This window comes from Cyprinodon variegatus, unplaced genomic scaffold (genome assembly GCF_000732505.1).
Source record: "Cyprinodon variegatus isolate N-32 unplaced genomic scaffold, C_variegatus-1.0 Scaffold355, whole genome shotgun sequence".
Classification (NCBI taxonomy): Eukaryota; Metazoa; Chordata; class Actinopteri; order Cyprinodontiformes; family Cyprinodontidae; genus Cyprinodon; species Cyprinodon variegatus.
This window is the reverse complement of record NW_015150808.1, coordinates 1,025-21,114: the sequence shown is the minus strand read 5'-3', so window position 1 is coordinate 21,114 and position 20,090 is coordinate 1,025. Positions and strand designations below refer to the sequence as shown.

The following is a 20,090-nucleotide window of genomic DNA, read 5'->3' as shown; positions in this document are numbered from 1 at the left end:
CATGAGGTCTTCTCAGCAAGTCTTCTCAGATCTGTAACATTGATATGTAACATTTTATAATATCCCACTGAAAGAAAATTTTGACAGGAAGTCCAGTCAAGCTGTAACTCTAAACATGAAAATAGGATGCTTTGGATGGACTGGAAAATCTTATATATCTAACAAAAACAATAAACTGTAACAGTGAAGGTTCATGCAGATTAAAGTTTTAGGCTGAACTGCAAAAAGTCTTACCAGTTAAAGCTCAATATGATCTCATTCACATGTGACTAGCAGTTGGTTTATCCCTCTGGTTTAACAATATATAACCAAAGCACATTGACTTGGGATAATTTTGGTATCACTTTTGTCCACCACACCCAGAATGTAAACATTTTTAGGCAAAAATCAACGATCAATGATCTTCAATTAGCTTTTAATTTTATTAGGAGTTGATTCCAAAATTTGTTGTGAGCACCACTGAAGCTAACCCAGACAAGATCCATTGGTGCTTGTGGAGGGTCCTCCTGGTCGACCATGAGTACATAACAAAGATAACAATCCACCTTAGGAGATCCAATCGAAGCATACTGCCTCAGTAATTTGTAACAGAGAGGGAGTGAACAGCATTTTGTTATGGACTCCAGGAGACGTCATCTTTAGAGAAAATAAGGTTTCAATAAATATCCATCCATCTGTTTTCTCCCACTCAGTGCTGTCAGGGTCACTGTGGGGCTGGTGCCTTTCTCTTGCAGTCTATGGGCGAGAGGTGGGGTTCACCCTGGACAAGTCAGCAGTTTGTTGCAGGGCAACGAAGAGACACACAAAGACATGCAACCATGCACACACGCTCACACCTAAAGGCCCGGTAACACCTTAATGATGTAGCCAGCGTATGCCTGACCTACGGAAAACCTGGAAAAAACGCTGGCATATGTTGGATAAGCTATGGTTCCATTTTGTATAAGTTATGAGCATGCTGAAATACGCTGTAACGTGTGAGTATGTCGAGAAATTTTCTCAACATATGCCAACGAATGCTCATACGTGGGGCATAAGTAACAGGTAAGTTATCTGATCTCTGACACACGTTAACTGTAAGTTACTGATAAGTCGTGGTGTCTAGCTTATCCAAAACCTATGCGTAACTTGTGCGTAACTTATCAAGAACTTATCTCTAATGCATATCAACCTATTTGACGTGTTCCAGACGACCACTGAATGTGTTTCCAATGTACAGTTACTGTGTAATGGCATATTGGCAGCATGTTGGTATGAAAGGGCATTCACAGGAGGAAACTGTCAGTTTTCCTACAGACTTCATCCCCATCATACGGTGAGCGTGAAAGTGTGTGTAATGGATCCTCTCTGCATTCACGCCCATGACCAACAAACTTCCTAGCAGACATGATGCTCAATCTGCTGCAACTGCAAACCTTCCTTCTTTCTTTTTTTTTTTTTTTTTTGACGGGCAGTAAACAGCAGCTAGGTTAATACAAATCAAATCAAATAAATCTTTTTATGCAGGCCAGGCACTTCCGGGTGCATCGCTGCCCCCTCAGGACACTGGCTTGTGCATCATCTCAAGGGCATTACGTTGCTGTGCGTCATTCATAAGTTAGGATTTCGTTGGATATAAGTTCTGGACTCGTTATGAATACTCTATGTATATACCCAAAATTGAAAAAAGTACATAGAAAGTTCAGCGTATGCCAGTTTTTAGAAGATTCTTGTACGTGGCTAAATTGGCAAGGCGTGCGCTAAGGTAAATTTAGAGATGCTAAAACCTAACAGACATGTTTTTGGACTGTGGGAGAAACGGGGAGTACCCAGAGAGAACCTATGCATGTGCAGGGAGAACATGGAAACTCCATGTAGAAAGAGTCTGGGCAAGGAATCAAATCCATAACCTTGTTGCAGCAAAAGTACAGTGTTGTAAAAATCACTACAATAAATGTAACTAGTTACTCCCCACCTCTGGTTGAAACAGAAAGCTGCTTCTCTGTTCTCCTTAGTACATGCTAAAGGGGAGTTTTCCTCTCCACTGTCACTACGTGCATGCTCACCATGAGGGATTGCGACATAATCCAAGCAACTGACAGCTGTTTCTACATTCTCAACCAGGAGGAGGAAATCCTGGAAGTCATGCAGTCTGGTAGTTTTCCTTAGACAGACAACTCTTAACCAATCTGTCTTTATGTTCTGATTGAAGTAACTGGAAATCAACTTAAGATAACACATGTTGTGAAGCGCTGTTGATAAAACAGATTTGAGTTAAACTTAATTTAAATGACCACAAACAATTTTGATTACATTGCAAAAACAAAATAAATGCGTGTTTTTCTGATTGTATGTGCAGTGAAACTAGGGTTGAGGTATGAGCAACAACTCCTGCAGCTATAGCAGTTTTAGCTTTGACAAATATATTTGTTGGGACACTGTTTTAATAAGCTTCTATCACACATTTATTTCCACCTAGAAAGAGCCTTAGTAGGAGGTATGACGGCCATGCAGCTGATCTGACCTTCTCCAGCATATCACAGAGTTTCTCAAAGAAGTTATGGTTGGGAGTGTTTGGTGGCTAATCAATGTTTGAAAATTATATGTCATGCTCTCCAGCAATTTGAGCATGAGGGTCCCTGATGTTGACCCTTTGACTGACCCAGTCATCCAGTATATCCAAATAGTTAACAGAACTCTTTATTTGGGCTCATAGTGCTGCAGAACCTCAGCCTGAAAGGAGGCATATTTAAAGTTCACTCGAATGGGAAATCTTTTTTTGAAGACATATAATATAACAAATATTGTACTTCCTAAATGTTGTTTAGATGGCTGTTCGGGTGAGAGTGGCAAAAAATACACAACTGCTATCTGAACCCATGCACCTATATCGGTCCACATGTCAAGGGTTTTTATCCTGGCATTGGAACCCTTGGCTAGTCTGATTCGGATAGAAAAAGATATTAAACGAATTAGTGTCGCCAAACATGAATTTAAGTTGAACCAATTTGCTAATGATATTTTACTAACCATAACAAATTTAGAAAAATTTATCCCAAAACTATTTCACTTAATTTAATTAATTGAAGCCTTTAGCTATATATCAGGATACAAGTTTTCCAATCAAACCTTGGAACTGCAGTTTTTTCAGTGGAAACCTGAAGGTATGACATACATTGGAATTAAAATAAAGTTTCCTTTAGAAACTATGGTGGACTTGAATATAAATGATGTTACTAAAACAATAAGAGAAGACCTTAAATGATGGACAATTTTACCCCTTTCACTATGGGGCAGAGCGGAGACTTTAAAAACATATCTCTTACCAAAAGTGACCTTCATAATCTCATCAATTTCTCTTAAATTTTCTACAAAATAGTTTAAAGATATAAATTATTCACAGATTTTCTGTGGAGAAATAAGAAACCTAGAATCAGTTATAAAAAATGTATTCAAAGGCGTATTAAAGGTGGTATTGGCTTGCCACGTGTTTATTTAGATGTTTATTGCATTTAATTCAATATATCCTTTAAAATGGGCATAAATCAACTTTAGAGAAACTGGCAGTTGGGAATGGCTCGAAGAAAAAATATAACAGAATATAACTGAGATTTTTCTCTTGCAACCCTTTGATACAGCCCGAAGGCAATTAATGATATTAATAATCCACTAATAAAATTTTCTGGAGATATCATCAAAATGCAGCATAAATACTTTAATTTCAATGGATAATCCTTACCTTTTCTGTCCCCTATGGTCTAACCCGCTTTTTATGGCAGGTAAAAAAATCCTAAAGAACAAAGTGTGGCAACAAAACAATATTCAGAATACATCACAATTAATTATAAATGGAAATAGAATTTCCTTTAGAGATTTGAAAAAAATAGTATAGCCTCAATGACACAGAATTTTTTAATTACTTTTAGATTAAATCCATTCTGAAATCTTCGCTATCTCAAGAAAACAACCTGGGGGACAAAAAGGACCTTGAGGATAAATAAGAACTTAAAATAAAAAATTAAAATGCTGCTACGAACAGAGTCACTGTGTCAAAAATATACCAACTATTGTGTAATACTAAATCAGACCATAAATATGTAACATAAAAAATGGGTAAAAGACATTAGTGTGCCCATTTCTGACTCACAGTGGAATGCAGCACTGCAAAAAAACACAAAAATGTCCAAATGTGTTAAGTATAAAATCATACAGCTCAAAATAACAAATGGAGCATATATTACACATATTCTAAAAAAAAAAAAAAATGGACAAAGAAAAGTGTAAATTGTGCTGGCATGGCTTTGGGTCAGAAGGCACACTGCTACATATGCTTTGGAATTGCCCTCCTGTCCAGACATTCTGGAGGAATATAACTTACACATTGTCTCATATGCTAGATGTGGAAATATCACCTTGTCCCCAATGATTGTCTACTTGGAATAAAGACTCACAACTCTGAATCAAAGAATGTGGACCATATCATATCAATGGGCTTTTAAGCAGCCAAACATATAATATTGCTAAACTGGAAGGAAAGGAACTATAATTGTTTGTATGTACAGACTTGGAACAAATACTTTTTGGAGTTGGTTGCTATGGAACAGCTGTCATAATCTTAGATAATAAACCAGATTCCAGATTGTCTGCACCTTGGCCCACACTGAAAATGTATTTACAAAAATACATTACCTGTTACTGTCTTGATAAGTGACCCCTCTACCTAGTGTATTATGGCAAATTCTGTACCCCATATATATATATATGTCTTTGTAACTCTATGTCTGTATATGTGTAAACAAGTGTATCTTTATAAAAAAAAATACACAACTGAGACATAAAAATGCTTCAAATATAAAGATTTTATTCCATTTCATGGAACAACTAGGAAAGGAAATAAAGGCAACACAGCAAAACCTTAAAAAAATAAAATTACCTTAAAGGTGTTTCTCTGTTTCTGCAGCTTAAATATATTGCATGCAAAAGACACTGGACGACGCCTCTGAAGTATCGATTTAGTCTAAATGTGCTCTTTGCATTTCCACATTGTGCAAACCTGCTCCCCATTAAGCCTCAGTGGAAATAAAGGAATCCTCCAGCAGAAGGTCTGATGGATGGGAGTTTAATTTGGTTTATCAGTCGTCCAGACTCTTTATCGGCTGATGTGCTTGTTTGATAAGCGGTCTCAGCGCTGTGCCCTCGTTTCTCTTCTCGCTGTCCTCTGTGTAGAGGTTGTGCTGGTGAATATACTCTATCACAGGGTCTGGGATGAGGTATTTTACACTCAGACCCCGTCTTAGAGCCCGACGGACCTCTGTGGCACTTGTCTCGTTCCTCACCCACTCCCTCACAAGGAAAATGTTTTGTCTGTGGCGGAAGAGGGTATCTGACTCATGTACGGCTCGTTCGGGCTGCAGACTCCCTCGACTAACGCAGACGAGGCCAAAATGCTTGACTAACTCCTCCAAGTGGTCCTCCAGCCACAGGCCCGGAATCTTGAAGGTGTGGAGGAAATCAGCTCCACACAACAGCTTCAGCTGGGGGGCTGGATCTGGGACGAGAGGCAAACAATCGAATACATCACAGCTTGAAACAAACTGAATATTGTGAGTATTAAGATGCTTCTTAGCTAATTGGTGCTGAATCTGGTTCATTATACAGAATCATGGATTTAGAATGTGCCACAGGAATGCTTTTATAAAGGGGCTCCTATGATTACAACAACGCATCTCATCTGAGATTTCCTAAGGCTCTATTTTCATCCTTTCGTTTCAATGCATCATCCATTTTAATAATTGATTTATTCAATTATTCAAATGCATTGTAAATTCACTTTTGTGTACATTCAAATGTATATTACTTAAAAATATAAAGATGTATGCATCGCAGAAATTCATTAAAACAGGAAAACTTTATCATAAAGTGACTGATGGCTGGTTTGAATCCTCATTTTACAAATACAAATAAAAATGCTCGACTGAAACTGTGAATTTAAAAGATGAAGAAAGTTAAACCAGCATCAGATTATTATAGAAATTAAGTTTTCTTAAAAAAAAAAAGCAATGCTACACTAGAAGAGAAAGCTGTAAAAGTAACAGGAAACTTGCAGAGTTTGACAAAACAGAGCTTACTTGTTACATACTTCATCTATTTCTTATCAGAACATTTTTCCTGACCCACTATATTTAAATTCTTGACAATGTTCTCAAATCCAGTTCTATTAACGATACACATTTTGAAGTCATCCACACAGTAACCACAGATGACTCTGAAAAATGTATAAGCCTGACAGAGATGAGACACTTTTTAACATCTGAAGCATTGTCTTTATGATGCCCCTTCACAGAGTGCTATTTTATAACAATTTGGTTATCCGCTGAAATCCAAACTATGAGGTTGAGAGAATCCCATGTTTAAAACTCAGATCTAACAAAGAACACAAGAAAAAATCTTTCATATTTGTGTCATTTTAAAATTGAATGTCCCCCACGCAGATTCCTTCTGTTTTTGCATTTTGACACTTTTTAATGTTTTAGATCATCGAAAAAGTTATAAATAAAACTATTAAATGCAATTTTCTAAGGATCATTACTTTTATTGAAGAAAAACAAAATGTACACAAAACATCCTACTCACAAATTAAAAGAAAGCTGTAACCTGTTTTAGGTCTTGAATTAACTTCATTTTATCAGCCATATCTGTAAAATCAGGTAATCACCTGCTTAGGAACCTTATGACAAAATGAAGTAGGCTAAAATATTCAGAAAAACAGGTATTCCTATTGCCTTGCTAAACACAAATGAATATACTGATAAGAAACAGGGACTAACATCCATTTAAAGGAACTTTCAGATGAGCTGCCTCTATTTTTGTGGGGTGACACAACAGCTGGTATAAAACCATACATCTTAGTGATGGTTTTACGATCTGGTTCTATTTTGTTTCCATGTTTCCGGGCAACCTGGAAACATGGATTCTGCTTTCCATCCCAAAACTGAAATGCAACATGTCCAATTATAGGTTCTTAAACAGGACAATAGTGAAAAGCATACCAGCAAGTTCCCCTCTGAATGTCTTAGACTTAAACAATATTCCTTTATGAATGAGGCATAGCTAAAATCTGCACTCAAATCCAATGGGGATGCTGTGGAGAGACCTAAAACAGACTGAAAACCAACCAGTGTGACTGGATTGTGGCAAATATGTGAAAAATGGCACGAAATTTCTGATTTAATGTCAGCTCTAGCCATCAAGATGGGACAGAAACAATGGGTTTAGGGGACAACTACATTTTCACACAGTGCTAGATTGGTTTGGATTAATTTCCTATTTTAATAAATAAGATCAGCATACTTTAATACAAATATGAAATAGCACCAGATATTTTCTGCATACCCAGAACCAGAACCAAACATGGAGAAGCAGCTTTCAGTTCTTATGTTCCACTAATCTACAGTCACTTAAATGATAGAATAAATCACTAGCACCTTAGATAATAAGAAATCTGCAGTTGATTTATTTACTGATTTCAAAAAAGCTTTCAAGACAATTATTCATAAAATATTACTAAAGAATTTGAAGGCCAAACAGCTTCCAGGGAATAGTTCTGCTTTGGATTAAAAGTTATCTAAGCAACAGGCAACAATTTGTGCAAGTGGCTGCCAGTCATCATGCTTGGACATTGTGGTGTCCCCCACGGGTCAGTACTAGGACCAAAATTGTTTAGCCTTTATATTAATGACATTAGAAAAGTTTCTAAAATACATAAATGTGTTTTGTTTGTAGATGATATTAATATCTTTTGCACAGGCTATAATTTGCATCCACTTATGGCTGAAATGAAAATAGAGTTATGTCGATTTAAGATATGGTATGATATTGACAAATTATTGTTAAATTTGGAAAAAAAAAACAAATTTATGTTATTTGGAAATTGTGAAAGCAAAACAAATTCACATAGCCTGATAGACTGTAGAGAGAGTTAAGGAAATTATGTTCTTGGGAGTGATGATGGAGTAAATTTGCTGGAGACCTCATATAAAATACATTCAAACTTAAGTATCCAGAAGTATTGCTATTCTCAAAAAGCTAAACATTTTCTAAATTATGCTGCACATCATAATCTGTATTGTTCACTTGTATTACCTTACTTGAGTTACTGTGTGGAAATATGGGGCTACACCTATAAAACCATCTGAATGGTTCATAAGGCAGGATGAAATGACCATACTAATGTACAATTTCTAGAGTCCTGCCTGCTCAAACTCCCAGATTTGGTAGAATTTCAAACAGCTCAGTTTATGTATAAAGCTAAAAATAAACAACTACCAGGAAATATTCAAAATCTGTTCACAGATAGCGTTGTTGGCTCTGACTACAGAGAGAACCTTAACTTTAGACCCTTGAGGGATTGAACCACCATGAAAAGAATGTGCATTTTAGTCAGTGGTGTGAAGGTCTGGAATAAACTCCAAAAAGAGCTGAAGCAATGTCAAAGCATGAGTCTGTTTAACAGAAAGGCTCAAACGGATGATTTTCAACATGTACTGTGATGAGGAGGGGAGCTGAATTGTATCGTAACTGAGTACTCTGTGTGTTTAAAATAGAATAGAGGAATAGAAAATCCCTTCATTGTCCCACAATGGGGAAATTCTGCTGTTACAGCAGCAAAAAGATTATAGAAAAAGTGGTCACACAAATGTGGACTTTAGAAAAGTGTATAAAAATCATAAAAGTGAAGAGTTAAAAAAACCCTCAAAAAATAAAATACTGTACTATAAAGTGTTTTCACAGTATAAATACTGTGTGTGAGTGTGTGTGTATGCTGTGTGTCTGCATGTGGGGTGCTTGGCCTCCTTCTCTGTTCCAGGTTTTCTGTTGCTGCATCCTGACACTGCAGCTGTTGAAGCTTCAATCACTGGTCCTCGCTCTGGGATTTATGATGGCAGGGGTTCGGGGGACGCTTTTGTTCTTGCATTTACAACAATTTGTCTAGATGTAAATATCTATATAACTATGTATGTTTTGTGTGAATTTTGGATCAAAAACAGAGAAATAAAACAGTATGAAACGGCTATGTAAAATAAGTTTTAGTTCTTCGTACCCCTTTCAAACAGTTTACATGATTTAGAATCATTAATCAATGTCAGACCTTAGGCTATACTGGCAAGTTTATTTAGTGGAAACTTTTGTCTACATTGGAAAAAATTGAAATCTAGATAAGTCTTTTTTTTTCTTAAAATATGTGCATTTGTTCTTGGATTGAGGAGGTAAAAGAGACATTTTGCCAATGAAACAAGACAATTTACGTTTGAAATAAGAAAACACAATTGCATTGACTTATTTCAAGTGCATATTATCTAAAAATACTCACTCCATTGGCAAACTATCTCATTTACCTACTCAAATTAAGTGAAATTTGTACTCATTTCAAGATATTTTTTCCAGTGTATTCTATTAGCTTCTATTGATGTTCAAATGAATTAAATCTATTTGAAATGAAAATGTAATTTTATTTGTGTGGTACATGGTTGTTTGTTTGTTTTAAATATTTTCTGAAATATATTTATTATTTGTTAATTGTCTGAAATAGATTACTCTCATTCGATCTTGAACAAACCCCCCAGAAAATTGTAAAAGTGCTGAAACCTTCTGATGATCGACACCCCAATTTAATTATTCTTAGTTAAGACTACCAGTCTAACTTTACTTTCTTTTAATTATTGATCATTTTAATACTCATTTTATTGTCAGTAATTATTGGTGTTCATTAATTATTTAATTACCTAAATGCTAAAGCAATGTACCTTTGGTGTTATATTTCCTCTTCTTTGTTTTATTTATAGCACTTTAAATGTCTTTCTTATGTGATATATAAATAAACTAAACTTGCCTACTTTGTTATATTATATACATGTTTGAGTACTTGTTAACGTCTTTGAATACATCCACTGATAACCGCACTCCTTTCCAGAGCTTTTACAGTTGGACAGCAGTGAACTTGATCCCAGAGATCAAGTTCAAGTTACAGAGCAAACGCGGCTCTTTGACAATAACTGCAGCTCTGCTTTATTCACACTGAAGATGAGCACCTGTTGGATTAAACGTTTTTGGACTTTTTAGAATGTGACCCAATCAAATGTGAGAAACTTTTTTAATTTGTCGGACAAATGCACAGAAAAGCACAAATCAGCACATGTGCTCACCCTATCTGGCCCACTGTACTCTATATAAATGTTTTTCTCTAATTTGAATGCCAGGCTTTTCAGAAACTCTTTATAGTTCATCCCTAATCTTAAATAAAACTGTCCAAAGTGTTGGATGTTCCTTTAACTGTTTGAGAAGGTGTGGTGTGTAGCTGTGCAGATTATTCTTTAATATTTTCTATGCATGCTGTACCTCTTATTTTCCCCACCTCAGTTCTTGGGCCTTATATAAAGAAATGAACTGACCTAATCCATAAATCATAAAAAATAAGTGTCATGTTCCCAGTGATTTAAGAGTCTTACTTGAGGAATCATTGTGTTTTCCTGTACTCCGCTTGTATTCTTCCAGAATCTGTCCATAATGATACCTGAAGAAAAAAAAAAGTAAAAAATAAATTACAAAGGTTAAATATATCTTCATACATTCCAGTTTTTACTCAAAGTAAACAACATTAAAGGAAATCAAATACCATTGGCCAACAGGAATTTATAAAGATGACTGAATTTTCCTGAATGCTTGACTGTGTTTGCCAGTGAGAGACCAGCAGCTGGTGGCAGAGGGAAGGATTGATGAAAAATGGGAAACAATGACAAGAGCAATGACGTAAACAGCCAGAAGGATGATGACAAAATGGGAAAAACAAGGAGATTCTATTTCAGATAAAGTGAGAGGTATAAGGGGCTATGTAACCTATTTTTTTCAAACTTAAATAGTTCAGATAAAAAAAAAATCTGACAAAGATAATCCTAGAAAAAAGAAGATTAAGTTGAAAATTACTAGTCTGAACCAACCTATTCAAATGTGAAAAATTAATGGCCGACTAAACCTACTAACTGGTTTCTGTCACCGTTGGCAGACACATCTCCCATCCTGCATTTTAAAAATGAGTCTGTGATGTCATTGTGAATGAACACAGTCTACATGAGGGTTTTTAAGGAATCTTTCCTCCAGTATGAGTCACTGAGGACTTTTTGGAGTAACTCTGATAGCATGTCTTGTCCTTGAGGTATTCCACTGTTTCTCCATTTATGGATGATGGTTCTCAGTGCAGTTCACTGCACAGCATAGTCCCACAGCTTTAGAAATTCCATTGCCAACCTTTCCTGACATTGTCAGTAGCTTTAAATATTATATCTTCCTTCAATTATTTAGATCAGGGCAAAATATGATGCTTATTTTTGGATATTTTAGCCTTCTTCATGTTGTTAGCAAGGTTCTGCTTAACTGATTTCTTAATTCTACCAATTGGGCAGATATCAGGTCTGGGTCTGGTTAATGAACTGTAACTCAGCTGCCACTAAATAAGGTTAAGCACATGTTCAGGTATTTATTTTTTGTATGTGTCAGCAAAGTTTGTCCATTACATGCTTTGCTTAGGTAAGGCATGTGTCCCTGTGCACATTTAAAAATAACACTGGCTGACCAAAATGCTGTACAAGCTATAAATATACAATGAATTAAATAGGCTGTGACCTTGCATCCCCCATAAAATTATGTTTTATTCTACTGCCTTTTATTTAGACAATAGATCTACAATTTAGGATCAGTAAAAGTAGTAAAAATCTAATCATTGTGCCGTCTAGGGTGAAAGCAGCTCCTTATAAAACCTCTTACTATTGCTTTACAACTATAATCGCTGCTTCCAGGTGAAAATGGCATTGAAAGTCTGTTGCTTACATCAAACTGAGAAAATATTTACAAATGAATGATATTTCAGTATAAAAAAAAAATGGATGTTCTGTATAAAAATGGTCTCATAGAGAAGCAGGTGACACGAAGAGGGCCTTACAAAAGCCATGCTGCAGTTGTACAATTTAATACATTTTCTCAGGGACGTATGTGATCGGTCATTACCAGGTAGCACACTGCTGTGAGGTGTAAAGAAACTGTGAGAGGTGTGCATGTATTTGCCTTAAACGCCTCTACTGCAACTCTTAGTATGCCTTCACCCTCTTTGTAGATCTCAAAAACTGGACTAGTTTTCTATTCTTGTTTGGAAGATAGCTTAAGCTCAGACAGAAGGAATGTGGAATTTCCTGCAAACATCAGTGTCTCATGTCTTGCCATGGACTTTTCACACGGATTTAGGTCTGGATTTTGACTTGATCATTTTAACACAACTGTCTGCTTTAACCTAAACCGTTCCTTTGCTCTGGCTCATCGGGCCTCTGGATGGTCAAACTCCCATACAGCCTCTAGTCTTGTTGTTGCCTACAACAGGTTGTCCTCAAAGTCTGTGTTTAACACCTATTAACCTTTTAATCTTTACATAAAATGCCATTTAAATATAATGCAGTCTGTGTTTGCAACAAAACAAAATCTGAAAAAGTGCTCCCGTATGAAGGTACAAATGGAGCTGCTGCTGCCATGAACTCATTAAATTCAGTACTGTTAACAAGTGCTTAAGTATATTTTGTGTATATACTCTGTCCTTTCTGTCCCCACGAGGGTCCCAGCTCATAAAGCGTTTTATTTAACAAAAAATATAGTTTTCATTAGAAGGATAACTTTTAACTAGCTTCCATTTAATATTCTTTAAACATCATCAGTACTTTTGCACGACTCTGTATTCACAAAGTAATTACACCATTAAGTAGAGACATATGTTGTTCAGCATCTTCTGTTTCATTTTTCACCTTTCCTTAATGGGCTTTCTTGAAAGAACCTGCAGCGTGTTGCTTTTGGCTCCAGTCTCTGAGTTAGCTTTTCTCTGATGCTCATCATTTTCCGTTGTCCTCAGCGACCCTCATCATGTCCCCAGTGATAAATGTGTTCTGGTCCTCATTTACTTACTTATTCACTCACCTCATTATCCCCAGCAGTACTTAAGCTCCTCTCGTTCAGCCAGACAAACGCTGCGGTTAACTTTAGTGTTTCATTTACTCTTTCACTTGATGCACACCCTCCTTTGGTTTTTAACCCAAACCAGTTTGGTGCATTCATTTATTTCTTCAGCTATTTTATTTAAAATGTTTTCTTTTTTTTTTTTTTATGTAATTACTCCTTACTGCAATGCTTCTAACTTTTTGTATATCTTGAAGTTATCCGGTGGCCTACTGCTTTTTAATTCAACATTCAAATACTACACCCTCCCAAGATAGTATAAACTTTAGCCTTAAAGCTCATCCAATTATTAATGACTGCAGCGCATGTTTAAATCACAGCAGACAAAGTCTTTTTTACTCCTTAGCCTGGAAATGCAGTTTCTCAAACATGGAAATTTAAAACCTTACATTAAATGTGTTTTATACCTCATAGTGACCACTGTCTCCGTCCAGTCTGGCTGCTGGCTCTCCCATTCATCAACCGTGACCCAGTTAGAGCTCTGAAGAGCCAGTTTTGCCATAGAAATGCGATGCTTTGCAGAGACCAGACCTTGCTTTCCATACCCGTCACTCACTGGAGACACAATGCCCCCCACCACCTTGTACTGGCCTGAGGAGAGAGGTTATTAAAGCCGTTTTTCCAGGTCATGACAGTCAAAAAAAAAAGGAACATTATTCAGAAGATAAAGCACCCTCATAGAGATTATGAGGTTGTATCTTGAATGTTTCATCAGATGTGACATTTAAATATGGCTGCTTTGACTGCTTTTATTATAACTCTGTGATATAAGGGCTTGGCCATTACTTAATCTATCTACACAGTAACAATTTATAGCTTAGACTGTGCAACATTACTTAAGGTTCTGAAAAAAAAGATTTAAGCAGTGATTTGGGTTAAACCAAATCAAGATTAAGATGGACTACTTTGCAACTGTAGTAGGGGAAAAACAAAAAAAAGTGGATCACTTGCATGGACTTCAAGGTATATTAGCTTTCCTAAATGTCAAAGCCAAGAAAGTAGAAGCATTTATGTTCATCTCAGCAATGCACTATGTGGGGATAGCATGAGTGGCTTAAATTTGAACTTGGTATTTTGTGGTGCTATCATGATAACTTTGCAGTCTTTATGTGGTAACTATGACTACATGACACAGCAATCAGAGCCTCAATCACAACTCTTTAAAAGAACATGCCCACATAAGTTTCATAAGGATTTTACAGATTGGACGATAAGATCGACCAGCTGATATTTGGGGCGAGTGTTAGCATTTTTTTTCTTGTATTGGCATCATTTAATATGCCTTCCCTGATTTATTACTGCATTACATTTGTTTAAATTGTTTAAATTGTGGGGAAAATTGGTTATCATTGTATCACTTTTTCATGTAAATAAAATGATTGGTATCAGTGCATCCCTTAAAGAGCCTTTATTGATAGATGTGTCAAGGTGTGAGGTTTTTATCATCAACCTGAACAGAGAGACTGATTTTAATAAGACGCTTTTTTTAATTTTACAGATAATCCATGTCATGATCTCAGCACTGATGCTGGTATGATTCCTCACAAGACACACCTGCTCAGCTCTGCGCCTTTCTCGTTACCACTCATGTGACCCACCTAAGCTTATCAGTATAAAACCAGCCATCAGACCAGACATCGGTGCCAGATTATTTCGAGCCACCGGTGATACCTATTCCAGTATTCTGATTCCTGACATCCTGCCAGTTTGCCTGACCCGTCTTGTCTCTCAATTATCTGAGCCTGCCTTAAACCTGTCTGAGCTGAAAGCCTGTGTGTTATCAGACCAAGAACTGTGCCCTGATGCTACCTTAGATAACCCTTTGGATTCTCTCTGGAAATTGGATCACCTGGCTTGCACCTGGTCCAAGTTCTGATCTGTCATTATGACCAGTAACCAAGTTACCAAGCCAATTGATCATCTGCCAGTCTCTGTCCTACTGTGTGTGACCTTAGCCTGTCCTACGGCTCCATTTCAAGCTTCAGTTATCCTGCCTTTCATCCTCTGCTCTGAGGTCTGTCCTGATCACTGCCTGTTTCCAGCTCTTTAAAGCACGATACTGCACCTGGCTTGAATTTCAGATTCTTTGCCTGCTCTGGCATAAGATGGAGGGATGATGGATGTGGTCAGGGTTGATGGGAGGATAGATGAAGCTGAATAGGCGGTGACAGTGAAGGAATATCTGTTATAGACGGCAATGAACCTGAAGTTAAAGGAGGTTCTCCCTCAAGATGGATATTTATCCAAAACAATCAGAGTTATTTGGATGGTTTGGATCAGGCGTGTGAAGCTTATTAGCAGGACTAAGCCTTAAACAGGATCTATATCACGGGATAAAAAGAGTTAATCTTTATTCATAAAAGTAAAATGCCATGTTTTCAGCAGTCATATGAAGTTCATCTACTTTTATTGGTTATTTACCAGTAAAAGCAGATGACATAATAAATAATTCAGCAAGAGACAGCATATGTGCTCAAATTAAAAACTGTACTCATCACGGAGAGCTGCTGCTTGTACACAACCACCCATGCAAAGCACTTGAGCAGAGAGGAGTTCTGGATATTGATGGGACATTGTCTCAGTAATTCAGGGGGAAAACTGTGTAATCAGAATCAGACAGATCAGTCAGAATCAGACATACTTTAATAATCCCAGAGGAAATTAAGACCATGATCTACCTTCCCTGTCCTGTTAGACTGAAGATCTATAAACCCTGCACAACTGTTCAGCTGTTCTCTATGTCCAAAGCCAAAGATCAGTTGTTATTTTAATCATTTTTTTGCAAATCAAAGACAATCTTACATGCATAGTTGTGCAGTTTGCTCAGTTTACTAGAAAAACTGGAACTTAGGAACACAGCGGAACACAGAGGAGCTGACTGGGTTTGTCAAGTCCTTGCTGAGTCTGAATACCTTGTAAACGAAGCATCTGAGTAATTCAAATGAAAATGTATGGAAAGACTTGAGAACTGATGTTACCTGGTGCTCTGAAATCAGAGATTGAGCTGTTTTGCAAAGAGAAGTGGCTTTATATATGTACCTAGAAGATCTTTAACAGCAGAGGACTATGGTACTTAATGGGCGGGGGTGGTGCAGCTTAAGATGTTATGATATTATTTCTAAATTATTTTAGAAACAATGTTCCTGATTGAATTAATAGTCAATTAGGCCGTCTGTATCAATAAAGCACTTATCATTGACAAGAACAGTGACATTACAAAGGAAAAAAAAAAGGACGAAACTGGGGTGTTTGTTCAGTTCTCTTGAAGCAGTCATACACCAGCTGTATTTACTGAGATTAAATTACACACCAATAGACTCTATTAACTAATTAGGAGACTGCTAAGTGCAAGGGGTAAGGACTTATATATGGTACCTTGTTTTTTCTTTCTAAAACCTTTTAAGCTGTTTTTCATTTCCCCTTGAGTTAACAACATTGCACTACTTTCTGGTGGGTCTTCATTAAAGCTCCATAAAATGACTCTGTATATATGTATATATACCGGTATATATAAATACTCAATAAGGCATTGTGTAGGGAGATCATTCTCTTAACTTGTGATTCTATATAAACTTACAATGTTGCCTGTGTGTAAAGACATAACCTTCCTCAAACAACCAATAAATCTGTTTTTATTATTCTTATTTACCAACATATTCATTTATTATTTTTTTCTACTTGTTCCAAACTCTTGTAGAAACAATTTTTACCTGACCTCTTCGGTTTAAGTGAGCAGGCACTTTAAAAAAAAAAAAGGTTTTTGTTCTTCAGTTTGAAAAGTTCTGTTGAGCTACACATATTGAGCTGCATAAATCACATTAAAGTCGTTTGATTGACGTCAGCTTAATGATATAACTCATTTGATGCTAAGGGGATATCTTTTAAGCCAAAGAAAAACACATTTAGCAGAAATCGCATCTGTCACAGTTGCTCTGACCTGTGCTTTGCATGTGGTCCCTGGCCAGCTCAAACAGCCTCATGTGCTGATTGGTGATTGGATTAAAAGAGCCACAGGCTAACAGAACCAGTGGGACGCGGCGGGAGGCCATAGTGGCTGATTCTCTCACACTGCAAGCCTCAAAGTAACCTGAGGGGAAGACAGAAGAAGGTATTTTTTGTATCTGTTCAACGCTTCAACTACTTGGAAAATATTCCAACAGCATATATCATCATACACTATCTGTCAGTGAGAAGGTGTTCTTTAAGTTCCTGTGAGCTTTGGAATACTACACTTAATGACCTCAGCATTCATTTGTTGCTCTTTGGATTTATTTCAAGTACAGTTTCAGATATATATGGACATATCTAGAACAATTGGATCATTTTCTGCTCTTAAAAATAGAGGGCTACTTTCATAAAAACTAAAACTCAAACAGCATCTTTCTGTTTATAAAAGTGGTTTAAGTAAAAATGAATAGATTCAAAACATTCCAAACATCCAACCTTTAGAGGTAAAATGCTGTGTCTCTGTTTTATTTTTGTTTGTTTTTTGTTTTTTTTTATCATACACTTAAATATTAAAATCATCCAAGACATTTTTAAATCAGATGAAATTATCATGAGAATCCAGAATACTTTTCAACTGATTAACTGAATCATTACTAAAAAAACTACAAACCAACCTGGCTCTATGTACAGAAGCAAAAAAACGTAATCTCAATAGAATAGAATAGAATAGAATAGAATAGAATAGAATAGAATAGAATAGAATAGAATAGAATAGAATAGAATAGAAAATCCCTTTAATGTCTCACAATGGGGAAATAGTGGTACAGCAGCAGCAAAAGGTTATAGCAAAAGTGGTCACACAAATGTGTACCTTAAAAAAGTGTTTAAAAAAGTGTATAAAAATAACAGAATAGGTGAGAGTTAAGAAAATACTAATATAAATACTGTGCATCTGAAGAATAAATAATATACAGCTGTGGACACTTTTACAGTAATGGATATGTGAAAAAAAAATAGCAGCAGATATGTGCAACAATGACAGCAGCTTGTTATTTAACTGACTAAGACAGAAACTATGCAAAAATCAGCCTGAATATAACCTGTCTGGCAAAAAAAAGAAGGATAAAAAAACTGAAAAAGCAACGCACTGTGGCTTCGATCTAAAGAAATTTAAGGACAAGATAAGTAATTAATAGGGTTGGGTATTTTCGCCAAAGTCTTAAATCGATTAGATTTTGTTTAATACAGTTCTAAATCGATTGATTTCGATTCGATCTGTTTTTACAATAATGAAAGTGGTTCAACTCATGTATTTTAATTTTCCTGTCACATGAAACACAAAGTGCAAACTTGTGAATCAGACAGTTGAAACTTGAGATGTGAACAAAACTGCCTCATAAGTGCAAAATTGTTTGTGAAAACTGAAAAAGTGAAGCCTCACTCGAGCAAGCGGACGTGACACAGCGGGGACACAGCAGACATGCATGAGCTGCACTATCTTCACTGCACAAACCATACTTGCAGCGTTGCCTGTAACAACTACAGGGTGTTTGCTGGTCAGCTCCCATGTCTTCAGTCAACCTATTGGCTATATTTGCAGCTGTCTGATTTGAAGTAATCTTGAGTGCTTCTTTCCTGCTCATTTAAATGTGAACGTCACACGCGTAACTATAAAACTAATCGATCTCATTCCCTAGACATCGATTTTGCAAAAATGTAAAGGAATCAATTCAAAATCGATTAAATCGATTTTTTTTTACCCATCCCTAGTAATTAAGTGATTGACATCTGTCATTCAGAAAACTCTCAAAGTATATTTTAAGGTTATGAGTCTTTTATATGAATGTGAGAGCAGGTAAACCACAAATGGAGAAAACATGGAAGAGTGTCGAACGTTTTCAGGAGTATCCAGCTAATCAGAATTACTCTAAGAGTGGGACAGTGGTGGTACTATAATGGACTGGGGCTGCATTGCTAATTTAGGATCTGGACAACATTCTGCAATGGATGGAACAAAGAAAATGTGCTCTGTACCTAAATATCCTGAAGGAGACTCTCCAACGCAACCATCACATTGACCTAAAGGGCTCCTGGGATGTTGAGTACAACAGGGATTTCAAGCACACCAGCATGTTTACCTATATATGGAAAAAAGAGAGAGTTTTCTTTAGTTGCCTAGTAAAAGTCCAGAAATAACTCAGATTTATATAGAGTGGTGTCAAGTCTTTATACTTGAAATCACTCATTTGTAGGTGAATTAAATCTGCAAAGAAGCACAGACTTATTGGTAGTGTTGTTAAAGACCCATTGGCCTCCATTTAAATAATATCTCTTGTTTGAGGAAAACCAATTTGTTTTCTAAAAGTAAATTATGAAAATCAAATTGTACAACAGATGCCACATGGTCAAGCTGAACCCAGAGACCACTAAGAGTTTGTTGAAATATCTACTGTACAGAAATTAGATGGACAAAATGCAGTTTAAGAAGCGTAAATAACAAGGTGATCACTAATGACTATGAAGCTAACTACATTTAAAGGTGTAGTGGAGGATTTTTTGTGAGCTTTTGAAAAGACCGGGCCTCTCCACTTTAAAAGAAAAACTGTACAAGCACACCCCTGTTCCCGCTCCAGAGAGGGAACGCCTATTAAACAGGTGCAAGATCATACACAAGCCCTTTTAACCTGGTGCACGTTTTGTTTAAAAGTTGCTGTTTGCATCACTCATACAAGCTTACTTTCCGAAAGAAGATTTGCAATTTTTCCACTATTTCAGACTCACCACTGGTAAGTGAAAATGGGGATGAGCACTGAGGACGGCCTTACGTAAACATATCCCCAGAATAATTGACAATTAGGAGGACCACGTATTAAGATGATCCACTCGGAAAAGAACATCCTCCACTATACCTTTATTATTATGGACTTCACATTACAGTCATTCAAGTACTTTAAAGCACAGGTGTATCTCATTAAACTGGAATACCATTAACAACCACATAATTTGAGTTATTCCTTAAAAAAACAAACAAACAACAACTTGTGACCGATATAGATTTATGACACAAATATTAGCATGTTTCAAGCATTTATTTTCTGTAAATTTTGAGCTTGTGT

The 20,090-nt window shown here is 36.4% G+C and overlaps 1 protein-coding gene across 1 annotated transcript; it reads right to left on the bottom strand.

Moving 5' to 3' along the window:
• Positions 1 to 4,830: 4,830 nt before the first annotated feature.
• On the bottom strand, positions 4,831 to 19,125 carry nmnat3 (nicotinamide nucleotide adenylyltransferase 3). Its single transcript, XM_015386032.1, has 5 exons — positions 19,009 to 19,125; positions 16,964 to 17,113; positions 13,434 to 13,617; positions 10,485 to 10,549; positions 4,831 to 5,527 (listed from the first exon to the last, which is right to left on the bottom strand). Exons 2-5 carry the CDS (start codon positions 17,073 to 17,075, stop codon positions 5,112 to 5,114), a joined length of 777 nt encoding a protein of 258 aa, XP_015241518.1. The 5' UTR covers positions 17,076 to 17,113; positions 19,009 to 19,125; the 3' UTR covers positions 4,831 to 5,111.
• Positions 19,126 to 20,090: the final 965 nt, after the last annotated feature.